An 18,229-nucleotide genomic window follows, 5' to 3' on the forward strand; every position below is an offset into this window, starting at 1 on the left:
ACTACATCTCAGACTGCACACAATGATAGAGATATTTCAATAACAGTTTCAAAATCTCATTTTCTGGGCAGAGCCATTTCTCCCATAAATTTCAAAGAAAAGACATTGATACTTGCTGGACCAAAGCATTATTGATGTCATGTAGAAATGACAGGGAATTGTAGTGCAGGCTTTTAGCTGTGAAGTAGGTTTGCTTGGGTATAATATTTTCCCCCTTTCAAGGTCTGTTTCCTCCACTTACAAGTCTGCTCCCTATTGAAACACAATGTGGTAATAATACATGCTAAGTTAGGCTTGTAGGCTATGTCATTGAGCCTGTTTTATGGAACAAAAGATGACAACGCTAGGCTGTGAAAATCAGAACTACTTCCAAGCCAAAATATAAATATCCTCTCATTCAATTTTGCTGCAATACAAAGTCTGAGTCAAGGAAACAACTTCCTCTCTCTCGTACAATGAAGCTTCTAGCAAACTGGAATAATTTACAGTTATTAGAAGAGCTACAGAGAGGATCCATCGATTCATAACTTTCCTGTATCATTTTTTTAAGTCTATTAGTCTGTGCAGCTTTAATATACAGAAAGAGAGAAGGCAGTTCAGCTCTGCAGTCATATCTTAATAGGTTGTAGGCAGGCAAGCAAAAGGCAATCAATGACCAAAAAAATACAGACAGCCCCTTAAAACTGTCCACAGTTGCATTTGCCTCATACTTTAACTGTTTTGGACTGGGAACCTCTTGTAACAACTCTGATACACGCTCAGGCCATAAATGTATCATGTATATTTATGCAAGTGATAGCAAGGTCTGGCAGAAGAACTGCACAGCTGGCTGATTGGCTCTTATTCTCCTTTATTGCCCTGATTCCAACTCTTCTGCATTCCCTTCACTTCAGCTGAAAGGAGGACTGCTCCACCGTCTATCAAGTGAGGGCGCAGGGGAGGGATTTACAGTAGATAGATGTACTGTCAGGGAGGACAGAGAGAGGGAAGTTGGTCCAATCTGGAACCTGGGAGACGGGGGTGCAGTTTCCTGCTCTACCACAGGTCCCAGGTTTCTTCCGGGTGTCCTTAGCCAAAATCTCTCCTCCTCCTCCTATCATGCAGTGCGTGATGGGAGGAAATATAAGCTTAGAGTTAAGTGACTGGGACTCTGGAGAGCTGGTTTCAGTTCCAGTGGCGACTGATTCACTGTGTGAATTTGGGCAAATTACATGATCTCTCTGCCTCAGTTTCCCCACTTGCAAAATTGGAACATTTCTTCCCTACCTCACAGGGATGTTGGGACGGTAAATTTGTTAATGTATGTGAAATGCTCAGATGCAACAGCCCCTAAAAGCAGATAAATAGTGTGCTGTGCACTGGCTATCTGCTGCCTCCACCCCAGAGGTGGCTGCATTTCGATGGCATTGTGCATACATAGTTTATGAAGCATTATGAGCACCTTCAGGGTGAGAGAGATTTCATTATTATTAATCAAATGGCATATCACGAAAACCTACGCTGGAGTAATGAGTGACTCATTTCCTAAGGGGCTCATGAAGAGTACGCTGGTGCCACTGAAAAATAAAAGCTATGAAACAAATTTTGACAACGTACGGGATACCTTGAGCTGCTTAAAAAGGTAAGGGACATGCTCTTAAACCATTCACAACAAAATAATAATGAATGCAGAAGTTGAAAACATAATAATTTATGAGGTACCATTTACTTTTTGCAAAAAGAAAAGGAGGACTTGTGGCACCTTAGAGACTAACCAATTTATTTGAGCATAAGCTTTCATGAGCTACAGCTCACTTCATCGCAGTTCCCAAAGTCAATATTTATCCTTATCCACGTACAAAATTGGAGATGACAGCATAGATTATAAAACACAATATATTCTACACTTGGCTTCATCTGAATCTGTAACCAAACACGTATGCAAAAATGAGCGGATCTGAGGCATGAAATGCTATTTCAGAAGCAGGAAGGCAAAAGGGTTTTGTGAACCTGATTTTGCATTTGCAAAAAATAAATAGACGGGATAGAAGTACTTTATTGTCACACTGGCAACAATACAACAGGAGGGAATACTAGAACATAAAGGTCATTCTTATCTGGTTCATCTGTGACAATCTGATAATCTGGGGAAAAAATTTAAAAAATCTTAACAGACATGCTCTTATCAAAAGAATTAACTTCTAATACATACCAACAGATGCGGCAGCTTCAAGCATCTGCTAATCGGAACAGCATCAGTTAGCTAGCTGGCTCTGGCTAGAGTTCATGAGCAAAGGAAGACTTTCTCTCCTCTAGAGATAGGCCATGATCCAAATATACAAAGGGCTGAAAGTACTGCCTGAAAATTCATACATACACCCAAGGTACATGTGAACATACCTTCCCCATGCATAATTATCTGCATACGTGTGTCAGTGTGCATGGAAAACTTAGACGCTGGAATGAGAACTATGGCAACAGCAAAGCCCCTGGAGAGTGTTAACTCTGGGACAAATATCAGATCACTTGCCAAACAAGCAGTTCAAGTGACTGATGCAATTCTGCATTTGGAGATAGGAATTTCAGGACTGCCCGAATTTCCTGCAAATAGCTCCCAGGGCATTAGAGCAGTGCTTCTCAAGCTATCTGAAGTGGGGGACCGGCAATATTTTTCCCCAGTGTGCGTGCAGACCGGCAGCCGATGGCTCGCGGACCACCACTTTGAGTAGCACTGCATTAGAGGCAAGGCAACAGCCTTGCTAAAAAATTTAAGAGATTCTCTTTTTCTTCTGTATTTAAAAAAAAAAAATCAATCAATCTGGGGTTCTACTATTAGGCCAGATACAGATCTGTGGCTGTAGGAATAGAGTGGTGATTCTCCTCCTTCACCCACAACCCCATGCTCCATCTAGAATTCCAGGGAAGTTGGATGTTGCTGCTAAAAATTACAAGCAGTTAAATTGTCATCATTAGGTTTCAGAATCAACACCTCATTGGGATGAGTGGGGGTAATTCACATCTTTGTAAAAGCTATTTTTTCAGTCAGTGTGCCAGCATACTCATTAAGACAGCCCTGAATATGGCCACTTTCAGAAAGTCCCAAACGATAAGAGTTAGTTGATTTTTTTTAAACCAAAGCTTAAAATTCACCACCAGAGAAATGCTGATGTGCTCTAACCCTGCATGTCAGCTGAATCAAAACTCTGAGGACATACCAGTATTGATGCCCACAAGCTGTAGACGTACTCACTACAACTGAGCATTACTTTAAGAACCACCAACCTAAGAGTCAAATCTTGCTCCTACCGACATCAGTGGAAGCCGTGCTGTCCACTTCAACAGGAAAAAGATTTGGCTCAAAGCGCATCAAATGAAAGTTCCAGAGAAGTACTGAACACCCGAAACTGACTATTCCCATTCATTTAGCATCTCTAAGGTCCATGCCATAATTCACAGATTCCAGGGCCATAAGGGTCCACTGTGATCACCTAGTCTGACCTCCTGGATATCGCAGGCCAGAGAACTTCCCCAAAATAATTCCTAGAGCAGATCTTTTAGAAAAAGAAAAAAAAAAAGAAAAAAGAAAAAAAATCCAGCCCCAATTTAAAAATGGTCAGTGATGGAGAATCCACCATGACCCTTGGTAAATTGTTCCAATGATTAATTACCCTCACCATTAAAAATTTACACAGTATTTCCAGTCAGAATTTGTCTAGCTTCAACTTCCACCCATTGGATCACATTATACCTTTCTTTGCTAGATTGAAGAGCCCATTATTAAACATTTTTCTCATACAGATACCTAAAGACTGCAACCAAGTCACCCCTTAACCTTCTCTTTGTTAAGATAAATAGATGGAGCTCTTTGTGTCTATGCCTTTATGGCATGCTTTGTAATCCTTTAGTCATTCTCATGGCTCTTCTCTGAACCCTCTCCAATATATCAAAATCCTTAATTGCAGGCACCAGAACTGGACACGGTATTCCTTGTAGCAGTTGCACTAGTGCCAAAGAGAGAGGTAAAATGACACCTCTACTCTTACTCTGGATATTCCTGTTTATGCAGCTCAGTATCACATTAGCTCTTCTGACCACAGCATTGCACTAGGAACTCATGTTCAGCAAATGGCCCTCATATCTTTTTCAGAGTCACTGCTTCCCAGGACAGAGTCCCCCATCCTGTAAGTAGGGCCTATGTTCTTTGTTCCTAGATGTGTACATTCATTCGTGTTAATATGTGTATTGTTTATATAAAGAAAATTAATAAGGGAAGCAAAGGGACAAGGAGAAATCTACAGTCAGCAGAGTTAAGGACAATAAGGAGTTTTAAAAATATATTAGTAACAAAGAGAATCCTGACAATGGTATTGGTCCATTACTAAATGGAAGAGGTAGAATTATCAATAATAATACAGAAAAGGCAGACGTGTTCAATAAATATTTTTGTTCCCTATTTGGGGGAAAAAACAGAAGATATCGTCTCATCATATGTGATAACACGCTTTTCATTCAACTAGTATCTTAGAAGAATGTTAAACAGAAGCTACAAAAGTTAGACAATTTTAATTCAGCAGGTCCAGATAACTTACTTCCAAGAGCTGGACCATTAATGTTTATTGTCAACAAGTCTTGCGGGGGAGTTCCAGCAGACTGGAAGAATGCTAATGTTGTGCCAATTTTTAAAAAAGGGTAAATGGGATGTCCTAGGTAATTATAGGCCTGGAGGCCTGACATTCATCCTGAGCAATATAATGCAGCAGCTGATTCAGAACTCGACTAATAAAGACTAAAGAGGGTAATGTAATTAATGCAAATCAACATGGGTTTATGGAAAATAGATCCTATCAAACTAACCTGATATCTTTTTTTATGAGATTGTGTTAATATAATATACTCAGACTTCTGTAAGGTGTTTGTCTTGGTACCACGTGACATTTTGATTAAAAAACTAGAACAAATATAAATGAACACAGCACACATTAAATGGATTAACAATTGGCTAACTGATAGGTCTCAAAATGTCATTGTAAACGGGGACTTGTCATCAAGCAGGTGCGTTTCCAGTGGGATCCCACAGGCATTAGTTCTTTGCATTATGTTATTTTACATTTTTATCAATGACCTGGAAGAAAACATAAAATCATCCCTAATAAATTTTGCAGATGACACAAAAATGGGGGTGGTCAGTAACGAAGAGGACAGATCAATGATACAGAGCAATCTGGATCACTTAGTAAACTGGGCGCAAGCAAACAATACGCAGGCTAATAGGGCTAAGTGTAAATGTATCCATCTAGGAACAAAGGGTTTAGCCATACCTACAGGATGTTCTAGCCATACGTTCTATCCTGTGAAGCAGTGACGCTGACAAAGATTTGGGGGCAGCAGTGGATAAGCTGAATGTGAGCTCCCTGAGTGATGATGAGGCCAAAAAGAGCTAATGGGAGAAAAACAGGGGAAACCCAAGTAGGAGTAAAGAGGTTGTTTAATCTCTCTATTTGGCACTGGTGAGATGGCTGCTGGAATCCTGTGTCCAGTTTTGGAACGCACAATTCAAGAGGGATGTTGATATATCTGAGAGGATTCAAAGAAGAGCAACAAGAATGACTAAGGATTAGAAAGAATGTCTTATAGTGATAGACTCAAAGAGGTCAGTCTATTTAGCTTAACTAAGAGAAAGGTTAGGGTTGACTTGATTGCAATCTATAAGTATCTATATAGGGAAAATATTCAACAATGAGCTCTTCAATCTATCAGAGAAAGGTATCATGGGTATAAGTTGAAGCTACACAAATTCAGACTGGAAATAAGATGCAAATTTTTGACAGCAAGAGTAATTACCCATTGAAACAATTCACAAAGGGTCGTGGTGGGCTCTCCATCACCGGCAATTTTTAAATCAAGATTGGAATTTTTCTAGAAGTTACGCTCTAGGAATTACTTAGGGTGAAATCTCTGGCCTGTGTTATACTGGAGGTCAGACTGGTCCCTTCTGGTCTTGGAATCTATTAATCTATGCTTGCACCCAGTTTACCAAGCAATCCAGATCACTCTAAATCAGCGCTCTAAATCTTCATTATTTACCACTTCCCCAATTTTTGTGTCCTCCGCTAACTTTGTTTTCTTCCAGGTTATTGATACAAATGTTAAATACCGTAGTACAAAGAACTGATCCCTGCAGGACCCCACTGGAAACACACCCACTTGATGTCACTTTCCATTTTACAATTACATTTCAAGTCCTATCTGTTAGCCAATTTTTAAAGTCTTTAATGCGTGCACGTTAATTTTATATCATTCTAGGTTTTTTAATCAAAATGTTGTGCGGTACCAAGTCAAAACACCTTACAGATTTACGTGTAAGGGTATCTCCCACGGGTGCTTTTTGAATGGGAATTCCATGCGACAGGAGATTAACCTATGTTACATTGTTAGGGCCAGATTCTGCTGCCATAACAACATCCTTCCGAAATCAGAAACTTACACAGAAGACTGAGGGCTTGTCTACACAGGAAGTCATAAGGTAGAGTGTGAATTTAAACTATTATTGTTATACCATCGTTATCCATTATGGATGCTCTTATTCCAGTATAAAAGGGCCCTTTTACAGTTTAGGTTATGCTTCTTTGGAAGCGGTTTAAGCTAAGATTAAAAAAACCCACTGTTATACCTGAATGAGTGTCCCCACAGCAGCGTTATATAGTATAACTATAGTGGTTTAATTATACTAGTATAACTGGAAAAATCTCCCGTGTAGACACCCCTAATTCCCTTTTCCTAGCTACTTCCATTATCCTGGCACATTTGAGATGATAAGTGAAGGCTTGAGCCAGTAACTACATTGCTTTACTGATGAGATGCCTAGGCTATTATCCCTACTATAGGCTGTCAAGTGAGTCACTGGTTTTTTTTTATACTTACTGCAGATCAAATAAAGACAAACATCAAAGGCTTGCATTATGTTTCCACCCTTGGAGGATTTACTCATGTACCTTTTGATTATAGCAGATGACACATTCAACTCCAGCATTTTCTTTTTCTTGCAGCTGTTGTTAATAGTTGGCGTAATTGTATTTTTCACAGGACACAATTTCATTAAATAATAAATACTGAAAAGTGTAACGTAAAATGAACAAAAGAAGGGTCGCTCCGTACCAAAGCTGAAACGCTGCTTCTAACCCACCCTGTTTGTGCCTAGCTGTAGTAGCAAACACACTACGTAAGATCAACCCGCCATTCCTAGACTTGAAGGGCCCGTTTTCACTGCACAGTTAGTCTAGGTGATTGGCACCCAGGTCTAAAAGCCCAGGTGAGCCTACCCTCTGAGCAAGCATCGAAGAGCTCTACTCGGGGTAGTGTGTCCTCATTGTTTCTGCACTCACCTGTGTGTGTCTGAGTGCATGTCCCATGGTTCCTTGTGTTGATACACTTTAGGATTCCTTCCCAATCATTTGCGTCAATTGCAAAAAGAACTTATCTGTCCTTTGGGGGAAACTGGGGGAAGCCACTGGCGGACGATCAGCACGTGAGTGATTTTGCATATGTCCTTGCCACAAAAGTGGACAGGCTCCAGCTCAAGCTAAAGTGGAGCTCAGGTGCCAACCCACCACCACCAGGCCAGTAAAAGCCCAGGTTAACTGTGCAGTGAAGACACACCCCAAGAGACAAATCTACATAGCCACTCACCGTAATCAAGGCAGCAAATTGTGCACGAGTTGCACATGAAAAATGTGAGTTTATGCACACTGCCAGCGGGATACAGGATCTCAGGGCTGACGACTTTATAAACTGGAATAAGTTACATGGCTCCATTGCAACGAGGGCTGTGTGTTCGAATGCTACAGAACCCCAAATAAACCTGTATAGGGTGGCATTTGAATTTGGGATTTCTACCACCAGGACCTATTCAAAATATGGGAACAAAATAATGCGAGATCGTAGTCTTTTCACATTATTTTAGAGCCCAGAGGAAGGATAATACTGTGACAAGAGTAAATCTCTTACATTGCTTCAACCCCATCAAGTGTTTCCCAACCCCTCCAAAAAAACCTAATAAAAAACAAAAGAAATACAGAATTTGATACAGAATACTAGAGCATGAACACAACCCCAGTTACAAAAGGCAGCATTGTAACTTTCCATCTCTCATCTTAAACTCTTGACATGAGAAAAAGGACCAAAACCACGACTACTTCACGAGGTCTGCAGTTTAGGGAGAGTACCCTGAATTAGAGTGTTTGCAAGGAACTAAAGGATGGGCTGTAAACACGTATGAGCGCTGTCTCCATGCAGCTACAATGAAAATGCAACATGTGTCTCGTAAGGCCGTCTCAGGGTCCAAATCAACCAAAAAAGCCAGGACAACCATAATTCTGCCAACGGACCCTAAAGGTGGGATTTTAAAGAGAACTTAACGTTGGTCACACTCCGCTCCCAGTAAGTTAGTGTTAACGTTCTCATTGACTCCAGTGGGAGCAAAGTTAGGCCAGCACGGAGCACTTCTGTAACTTCCACACGTATGGCAGAATTACTTTAGCTCTGAAAGCCCCTGTCTACACTTGCAGCGGTGCACAGGTGCGTGGAGCTCCATGTGGCAGTGAAAGGCTCCGGCAGGGGGAAGGAAGCGGGCAAAGACTACAGCGGCGGGGAGGCAGCAGGACACTGAACTGCTATAAACGGTAGAGTAGACGTGAGAGGCACTTCTTGGGTGTGTCGAGAGCCATGTAAGTTACATACCCTGGCGTTCAGGCGTGGGCACTCTTCTCTACTTACCTAAGCTGTGCCTCGCCATCTACGCTGCTATCTACACAGACGTTAGCTGGGTGCGCAGTGTCTACCCAAAACGCTGCTGTGAATACAGCCCTACTCTAACTCTACCAGGTCATTTACGGCAACGGGTAAGGAGGCAGAGCGCCTACCCTCAATTGATTGCAACGGAATACAGACAAATACCTCGCACAGTGCAACCATTTGCATCAGCTAATTCTGATTCTTCTTACTTTTGTGGGGTTAATCAGAGTCACTGTCACTTAAACATACACATAGATCGTATACACAAAGTTGCATAAACATGTGTAGAAACACTTCTATACATAAAACGTGATGGCAACGGTAAGGAGAGAGAGTAAAAGAGATGTCCAACTGGACGGCTATTGGGTTTGGGATATCTTTGGATGCCACATCAACAATCCCCTTGAAATGCCATTACTGTGTTATTTTTCAGATGCTAAAAAATCACATAACATGCACAGATCTGCTTCCTAGGTGTCCCCAGAATCATAGGGACACAAATCAGCCCTGCAGCCCACATCTAGACATGGAGGAGGAAGCGAGGTTCCATTCTGCATTATTGTTTTATCAACCACACTGACAGCTGTGCTATGATCCAAGCATGAAGATCATAGATCTGCCGTTGATTAGACAGCAAAGCAAAAAGAACACAGCTTGATATTCAGACAGCAGGGTCAGGCTGCCAGGAGTGACAGATAAAACACGCCTTTGAGCTTGTTTTTAATTCAGCAACTACTGTTGAAAGAAAATCGTGGCACGCAGGGTGCCATTTTTATGGTGGCACCTCTGGCCAGCTCCACACAGACACCTAAACACGCCTGCCACTGCCCCTGTTGTCCCTTCGGCAGGTACATCTGGATGCTATAAAGATACAAAACCGGCTTGCGTACTCCCAGTGAACACAAACCGGTTTGCAAGTTGACTCCAAAAGTCATGATTTCTCTCTCAAAGTTCACACCGTTCGGCATAAAAAGGGGCTCAAACACTAACCTGTTGAGTCCGTGGCTTGTATGGGGAGCTGCTTTCCAAGTCAGCCAGGATGCTGGTCAAGGAATCTATTTCCGCATCTAAACTGGATCGTCTTTCTTCAAGCGTCTTCTCACCGGGATTTACCTAGCCAAGTAAGAAACACAATTTCAAACTATTTAAATGGCTCAATCCCGCATGCAGTTTCTGATTTTCATCACCTGGAGATACTTTCACACCCTGGCAACAAATCCAGAGCCTCAGGTGACGCATGGATAAACATGCTGACATATTATAGCTGGCTACCATAATCAGACTGGGGATAGGAGAGGGGGAGCGGACGACAGGCAGGGGGAACAACTGAGTTGCAAAAGGATTTAGTCTGGTTTTTAATTTGTAATTCACATTTTCCCCTATGGTTTCTGGAAGGTTTATTTAAGGATTATGAAATTATCTTAGTGCGGTTTGGAGGGTGCTGCATAAATGAGTAGGCAGCTATATTTTAGCAGCAGGCCTGGTGTGATGGTTTGAGCATGGGCATTCAAAAGGGCATCTGGGAGTGTTATTGCAAGGGAATCGTGTCCCCCACCCCTGGAACGCGGCATGGCTGTCATTGAACAGCACTGAACACCACGAAAGCAACGGGTAAGCTCAAGATGGAAGGAAGAACATGGTATCTAATTGATACCACAAAGGGAATTTGGAGGAGACAGAATGCCATTGCCTGATTGGGAATCCCCACAGGGCAATGGTGTTAACAATCCTGCATTAAGGCCCATGGGATCTTTAATGACCACGAGAGATCAGGATTCCTCTTTTACATCTCACCCGAAAAATGCCACCTCCTAGAGCCCAGCGGCTTCTGGCAGGCCAGACGGCGGAGGGTGGCGTGAGTGTGGTTGTGTTGAGAAAGACAGGCCAAATTTGCCTCAGTGTAACTTTTAATAGGAGGTAAAATGATTTCCTTTCAAATGCTCTTTTTCATGCCTTGGCCATAGTGTTTTATGATGCTACAATGGAGCCAAACCCTTGCGTAAGGTCCTTAGAAAGAACATGTTCGAACAGCAAGGAAATGCTGCAGTTCTTTAGGGACTGTCTGAATTAGGTCTAGTAGTTAGTGAGCACAGGACCAGGAGCCAGCGACTCTGGTACGCTACCTCTGTCCCGCCCACTCACTGGGTGGCCTTGGGCAAGCACCCTCATCCACTCAGCTGGAGAAGTGGGTAAAAAACCAGGCGCTGCCCCAGATCTGACCAAGCCGAAGTAACGGACAATGCATGCTAGCCGACCCAGCCCGATAAATTATTCCACGCCTGTTTGCGAGTGTTTCTGCAGATTCCACATGCCCCTGATCTCGGTCAGCCTGAAGGGAGAACAGCAGCCAGACTTGCTAGCCTGACTTTCTTGTCAGTGAGTGAATTCCTCGGGCATGGCTCGCAGCAGCTGTGACATAAATCCGTCCCCAGCCCTACCGACCCCTGCTCTGCTCTGACGGAAACGGATTTTCATTTGCTAATCCCAGCACCTGCCATGAGGCCGTATCAGGACCCGAGATGCACTCGCTCTAGAGCCTTCAGCCCAGAGGAAAGCCGGGCTGGAAGCTTAGTTCTTAGTGCACAGTAGTGGTTGCCGGTAGGGAGAGCCAGGCAGAGGGTACCAGGCCAGTCTGGTGGGCCATGAGGCATGACCAAGTGCACTGACTCCCCCATAGTCCACCCCGCCACTGAGCCCAGAGTACCTGCTCCCAATAGGCTTTGTAAGTCGCCAAGAAGGAGCAAGAGCAATATTTACTGTGCGCCTTGTAGGTGCAGGAGGCCCAATCCTACAACGGGTTCATACAGAGCAGACGGGATCACCAGGATTCCCAGCCTTTGGCTGTTTCAAGCTCCTCTCTCCCTTCCCTACCCCTCATCCAACACAGATGCAGACTCAACTCCTTTATTTTTCCTCTCCATCTTCTCTGTCCCTCTCCCTTTTTTCTCTCCTTCTCCTTTATTTTGTGCTTTCCTCTTCTCTCCATTCCCCACTCGCTACCAGAGCACTTCGAGCACAAGCTGCAACGCATGGCCCTGGAGAGCGGAGACGCACAAGCTTTCGACCACCTGCTGCCAGAGTAGCTCGGTCTGGTGGCTGGTTTCAGAGCCTCAAGTCCTGGGGTGGGCGACCCATCGCCCCAACCGGCTACACTGCAGGAGCAGGGAGAGGAGGGGAGTGGCTCTCAAAGTCCTGCCTGCCGCCACCGGAATACGTCTGCAAGGGAGGGTAGCTTTGGAGTCATGGGGTGATATCCTGACCCCACTGAAGTCAACAGCCAAACTCCCATCAACTTCAATAGGGTCAGGATCTCACCCATTCTGTTCTCCCCACCCCACAGCACCTCCCAATCCACACAGGGATAAAATGACAAAGGAAGCGGCCGGAGCCTAAGTCCCACCTGAGCAGCTTGATAAGCATTGCAATAAGCTCAAACCCCGAGCTGCGCCTAAGGAAGGCTATGTAGGATATAGCTCTGAATTGGTGAAACTGGGTGCCATTACATGAGTGAAGGCCATCCTAACCCACACGTGCAAGAGGGCAGAGTCAAGGTTACGCACGCTCACCCCTGCACCATTCCCGTTCTCTTAACCCAGCTTCTTGTGTGGAATCGGTCAGCGTGCATCAGAATGACTCCTTCAGAACACTCTCCATTCTGTGAATCATCACCACTGCTCAAAGTTAGATGCCAGTCATCAATTCGAGAGCAGACAAGAAATCCTCTCCTAAACGTGCAGCGGTATTGGATTGCCCTGCACAAATGACAAACCCTGTACCTGCTGCATCATCCCCTAAGTCCTCAGGGCCATTTTAGCAGGAAAAAGTCACTCCTAGAACTCCTTTCCTGGCTGATCTCCAATCAAAAGCGATCACAACACTTCAGATAGCTATTCCAGCGAAGCGCTCCTCACGAGGGCACTGCACTGCAATTTCCCGGAGCAGACAAGCAGGAGTGAAACGAAAGAAGGCAATGGAGCCTACCCTAAAGCGCACACAAGGGACCCAGAACAATGCTCTGTATCCCATACACAATAGTATCTGCCGTGTACTGGACACACTAGGACAGTTCTGGATGCATCATTTGTTTCCACAAGTTATTGATGACCTTATAACCCACAAGAGGCAGAGCAGAGCTGGGCCGCGATTGAGGCAGGAAAGGGCATTGCTAACGAGTGGAAACAAACTATGTAACCCAGAGCTGCTTATGCAACAGTGGTTTCGCTCTGCACCTGCAATATTGAAGCACTGTGGCAGATCAAAGTCGTATCCATCTGCAGCAGCCGGGTCCCACCAGTGAGGGGACAATGAGGAGCAGCGTGTGAAAAGGAAGGGTCCTTCGCGGTAATGCCACCGCACTGGGGGAGAGAGAGCAGAGGAGCTATGGGGGGAGACAGCAGGAGATGCACACTGGGGGGGGGTGTGTGTGTGTGTCAGACAGGAGCCTCAGGTGACGCATGGATATGCCCAGAAGCCAGGCAGTTGGGCAATACTTGTCAGACCAGCCAGGCGCTTTGGGGATGGCCGTGCAATCTAACGTAAGTAGCACCACATCCAGCTCTTCCACCTGCTCCTTTTGCTACCCGCTCCCACCAGCTCGCAGCCAGCCCCACATCTCTGCAAAGCCCTGCAGTCTCTGGCAAACCCCACACATGGACTGGGATGGTAGGAGCAGGAAATGAAGCTAGCTGCAGGACTGGCAAGTTGGCACTAGGTTTAGACAGAACTAAAGCTAAAGAAGTGAGACCAGGGAAGATATCTTGCTGGTAGGTCAGGTATACACCAGCTGTCCATACAGAGGAGGGGTATTTCATATATAATCGTGGTCCAGTTGGTAGGGAACTGAACTAGGAGTCCAAGACCTGGAGACTACTCCCAGCTCCGCCATTGACCTGCTATGTGACCTTGATCAAGTCACTTCCCCTTTCTGTGACTCTCTTTCCCCTCCCACCAATCATCCGCCTTGTCTGTTTAGACTGTTGGCTTCTTGGTACAGGGATTGTCTCTCATAACAGGATTCAAAAAAGAACTAGATAAGTTCATGGAGAATAGATCCATCACTGGCCATTACCCAGGATGGACAGGGATGGTGTCCCTAGCCTCTGTTTGCCAGAAGCTGGGAACGGGCGACAGGGGATGGATCACTTGATGATTCCCTGTTCTGTTCATTCCCTCTGGGGCACCCGGTATTGGCCACTGTCGGAGGACAGGACACTGAGCTAGATGGACCTTTGGTCTGACCCAGGATGGCCGTTCTTATGTTCTTATTGTGTGTCTGTACAGCGCTTTGCACACCTGCTCTTGGCTGGCCTCTGTAGGTGCTACTTCAATCTATACAGTAGATACACACACAAAATATTGACCAGTTTCCCCAGTCTGTCCCTCCAAAACAGCTCTCCCACTCCCATGCATTTCAATGGAGTTGAAACCTGTGTCCCTAGCTTGCTCCCCCAATCTCTCTATTTTTGGTTTTCAAATGGGAGTGGGGGTGTGGGGGTGTGGCACAGAGCCCCCGTGCAGCCAAAGTCCCACAAGTCCAAAGCACAGTGTGCCTCGCATGTATACAACACTTCCCCAGGTATGCCCCATATTCACCACAATTACCTCCTATTTAACTATGGGGGGAAGTGCCACCGTGTATTCCCACCTGAACCTAAAGACAAGAGCAAAGGTTTTGTTTCAAATCCCCAAATACACATTAAAATAGTTCAAGGGAGGCTGCCCCACAAAACAAGCGTGCAAAGACAAAACATGACTCCTGCATTCAGGGGGGATCCAAGAGGCTAGATTTGATGTGAAATCGCTGTTCTGGGCATCAGGGACGGGTTGGAAAAGCAGCAGTGCCCTTTAAAAATGGCAAGATTAAGCCTTTTGAAACAAATCTGAAACGATGGGAGGTTTCATTAGATGCGACTGCTGTGATTTCAACAGACGTGGCTGAACCAGGGATCTAATAGAATAGAACTTCCCTGCTGTTCCATCTGGCTGGAGCCAGCCCCGGACTATACTTTTGAGTCTTGTGATGACAGGAAGGATAAAAGCAAAAAGAAGGTAGGGTTTGATTTATTTTCTCTCCCTCTCCCAGGTGAAACAACGTTGCCGGATTTATTTTGCTGGGTTTTCTTGGAACAAAAGACACTGATGTGAAGTGAAGAGTGGGCTGTTCGAAAGCACTTGGCATTGGCCTAGCTCTGCTCTCATGGAAGTCATGGGTAAAAAGCCCATTGACATCAGTGGGGTTAGGGTTCGGTTGATGCTGTGCACTTTGGAGTCTCTCCCCCTAAATACTTCCACCTGGTGAACCTGGTTGAAAATACCTCCAAAGGATGGAAAAGAGGCGCACGGAGCTAGGGGTCGTGACTGCCCTCCATCCACAGTGTCTCCCTGGGTGGTGGGTAGACTTTACTGCTCTCCCCATAAACAGCCAATGAATAATAACAGGAGCACCAGCCAAATAACAGTGCCAGATGCCTCTCTTGGCAGGGATCCTGTTAGCATCTCTGCCCCACTGTATGGCACGTGACATAAATATAACCTCTCGGGATGCAGAGGGAACAACAGTCAGAGGCGGTGCTAGGGGCTCAGGATGAGGAGCCATGTGCTTCTGAGTTCCAATCCCAGCTCCAGTGCAAACCTAATGTGAGAGCGTGGCTCTCCGTGCCTCGGTTTCCCCATTAAAAATGGAAACAACAATCCTTTTATGGGCTTCTTGCCTTGTGAGGATTAACCAGGTAACCTGCAGTGCTTGAAGATGCCTAGCGTGGTAAGTGTGATGTGGTATAGCTGTGGCTTACAGACAGGTGTGTGACAGAATCATTTGCTAAGCACGGCTAAAGACAGCGTGACTTCTGTACCTTCGTGAGCAGACTACAACCTTGCTCCGGATGTGGGATGTGTTCATGTTCATCGGTGCCTTTCCTCCGACGGCTGGGTTCAGCTGCGTTCTGGATTCACGCCCAAAGCCACGGCATGCGTTTGGGTCTTGGTGGCGCAATATACCCCCTGGTAGTTCCCAATACTGATCCATTCAGGTAACGCTGGGGTACAGAACGCTGCCTGGCAGCCACCTTCTTCCTTATAGGTTTGTGAGTTGATAGACGATGTAGGTAAGCTGCTGATTGCATCTGACAAGCTACAACCACCATATCATGGCCACTAGGCTCTTCCGTATCACAGAAGCTTCCCCCACCAAGCCCTAGCCAGAGGCCTAGATCAGAAGCCCCTCACAGGTCACAGAAGCGGCAGAGTGTCGAACATTTACAGGCAAGGTCATGCAGGCAAATTCATGGAAATACCACCTTGAATGTCTACCAGTCTGCATCTCTGACGGACAGGCCATAATTCACAGTGCATGCCATAAAATCCCTAGCATAGCACACTATGCTATAGGCAACAGGGCTGCCACATAGTCTTTTGGACACTTTTTTGAGACAGAAGAGGGGGGGAAAAGGCATAGAGTCTTTATTATTCATGATCTGTATCACAGTGGCACCTGTCGGTCTCACTGTTCACAAGCATAGTAAGAGGCCGTCACGCCCTGAGGAGTTTGCAGTCTAAGTCGACAACAGACAAAAAGAGAGGGAATGGAAAGTGGGCACAGCGAGAGGAAGCGATTTGCACACAAGCAGGTCATTTGGGAACAGAACCCTGGTCTTCCTGAGGCCTCGGCCAGTACTTTATCCACTAAGTTACCCTAATGTCTCTTCCATTTTCCATATTCAAGTTTCCTGGTCCTGACGGAGAAGTGCCTGTCAATGCTATCAAGCTCCAAATAATCATCCAATGTAATTCCACGGCCAATTAGTGGCCTTGAGCTGAAATCGCTTGCCACGATGAGGATCGACTCGTGGGCAAGGAGCCATTGCGTTTCCGCACCTACAAATGGTGCCCAGATCCTGTCAGAACTGGCCATTTAGTTACCTCACGTGTTGAGGAGCTGAGCCACCATGGCAGATGGGCAAGGAGAACGGCATGCCAGAGAGCCCTCCACTACTGAACTGCTTTCCAAGGAGCTTCTGGGCCTAACGCTAAGGGACTTGGCCCCTGTGCTGCAAGTGTCCGAGGTGCGGTTTGGTTGTTGCTTCCGAGGTCACCAAAGAAGCTTTCGGCTCTGGGGACTCAGGATTGCATATCCAGCAAGGGAAGAGAAAGAAATCTTCTGCCCTTGAAATGTTCTTCACCAGCAGAGCTCAACTAAAGGGAGTCTGTGCTTTCCACTGTGTTTCCTACTGATGTGCTAGACCAGGTGCTGAAGGCAGATTATCCAGGGCGTTTGCCATAGAACCGGTACAGAAGCATGTCTACAAAAGACAACACGTAACCCTTAAAACTCCCCATTACGTGGGAGAGAAAACTAGTTAGAGAAGGAGGCTACGGCAGCAACTGCAAACAATGCAGGCGACACCTTGCGGCACAATTAGGCTCCGAAAAGTGACTCGACAAATGACAATACAGAGGGTCTGTATCAGCTCTCACTCAATGACTCCAGGTTTCAGAGTAACAGCCGTGTTAGTCTGTATTCGCAAAAAGAAAAGGAGTACTTGTGGCACCTTAGAGACTAACCAATTTATTTGAGCATAAGCTTTCGTGAGCTACAGCTCACTTCATCAGATGCATACTGTGGAAAGTGTAGAAGATCTTTTTATACACACAAAGCATGAAAAAATACCTCCCCCCACCCCACTCTCCTGCTGGTAATAGCTTATCTAAAGTGATCACTCTCCTTACAATGTGTATGATAAACAAGTTGGGCCATTTCCAGCACAAATCCAGGTTTTCTCACTTCCCCCCCCCACACACACACAAACCAGCAGGAGAGTGGGGTGGGGGGAGGTATTTTTTCATGCTTTGTGTGTATAAAAAGACCTTCTACACTTTCCACGGTATGCATCTGATGAAGTGAGCTGTAGCTCACGAAAGCTTATGCTCAAATAAATTGGTTGGTCTCTAAGGTGTCACAAGTCCTCCTTTTCTTTCAATGATTCCAGATCACACTGGTCAGCGTACAAGCTGCATGAAAAGATTTCTGACTGCCAGCTCAGAAATTCCATGTGAGAAGCTGGAAATCAAGCCATGGTCTCTCTTTCTCCCACTTCTACTATCGGGGCTTGCATGACAGCTGTGCTGAAGATGCCTGGAAGAGAACAGTACCTGTCTTGCTCTTCCACAGCTGGTTTGGCTGGGCAGTGTGAACAGGCACAAACACTAGAATCTGGGCTGGATTAGGGCTCAGATTTCAAGGCTGAACTAGGGTTAAGGTGCAGTAGTGCTCAAATCTCGCTAGATCTAATTTCCACCGTAGGACAGCATTTTAAATAGGTTTAGTCTAGAGGGCCACACACTTCACTACCTAGCTGTACACACAGTGAGAGAGAGCAGCATGTTAAGCTGCTGCCTACGGAGAAAAAGAGAAGCATTTCCAAGGACCTGACACTGGTCAGAGTAGCAGACCCAGCAGCACAAT

At 45.4% G+C, this 18,229-nt stretch overlaps 1 protein-coding gene across 1 annotated transcript in view; it reads right to left on the minus strand.

Moving 5' to 3' along the window:
• The window catches only part of LPP (LIM domain containing preferred translocation partner in lipoma), a 394,796-nt gene that overhangs the window by 175,520 nt on the left and 201,047 nt on the right, over window positions 1–18,229 (minus strand). The window contains exon 6 of the mRNA XM_077826260.1: window positions 9,760–9,882. Within this exon, the coding sequence (XP_077682386.1) occupies window positions 9,760–9,882 (123 nt within the window). The remainder of the gene's footprint in view (window positions 1–9,759; window positions 9,883–18,229) is intronic.

This window comes from Eretmochelys imbricata, chromosome 9 (assembly GCF_965152235.1).
Source record: "Eretmochelys imbricata isolate rEreImb1 chromosome 9, rEreImb1.hap1, whole genome shotgun sequence".
NCBI classification, from domain to species: Eukaryota; Metazoa; Chordata; order Testudines; family Cheloniidae; genus Eretmochelys; species Eretmochelys imbricata.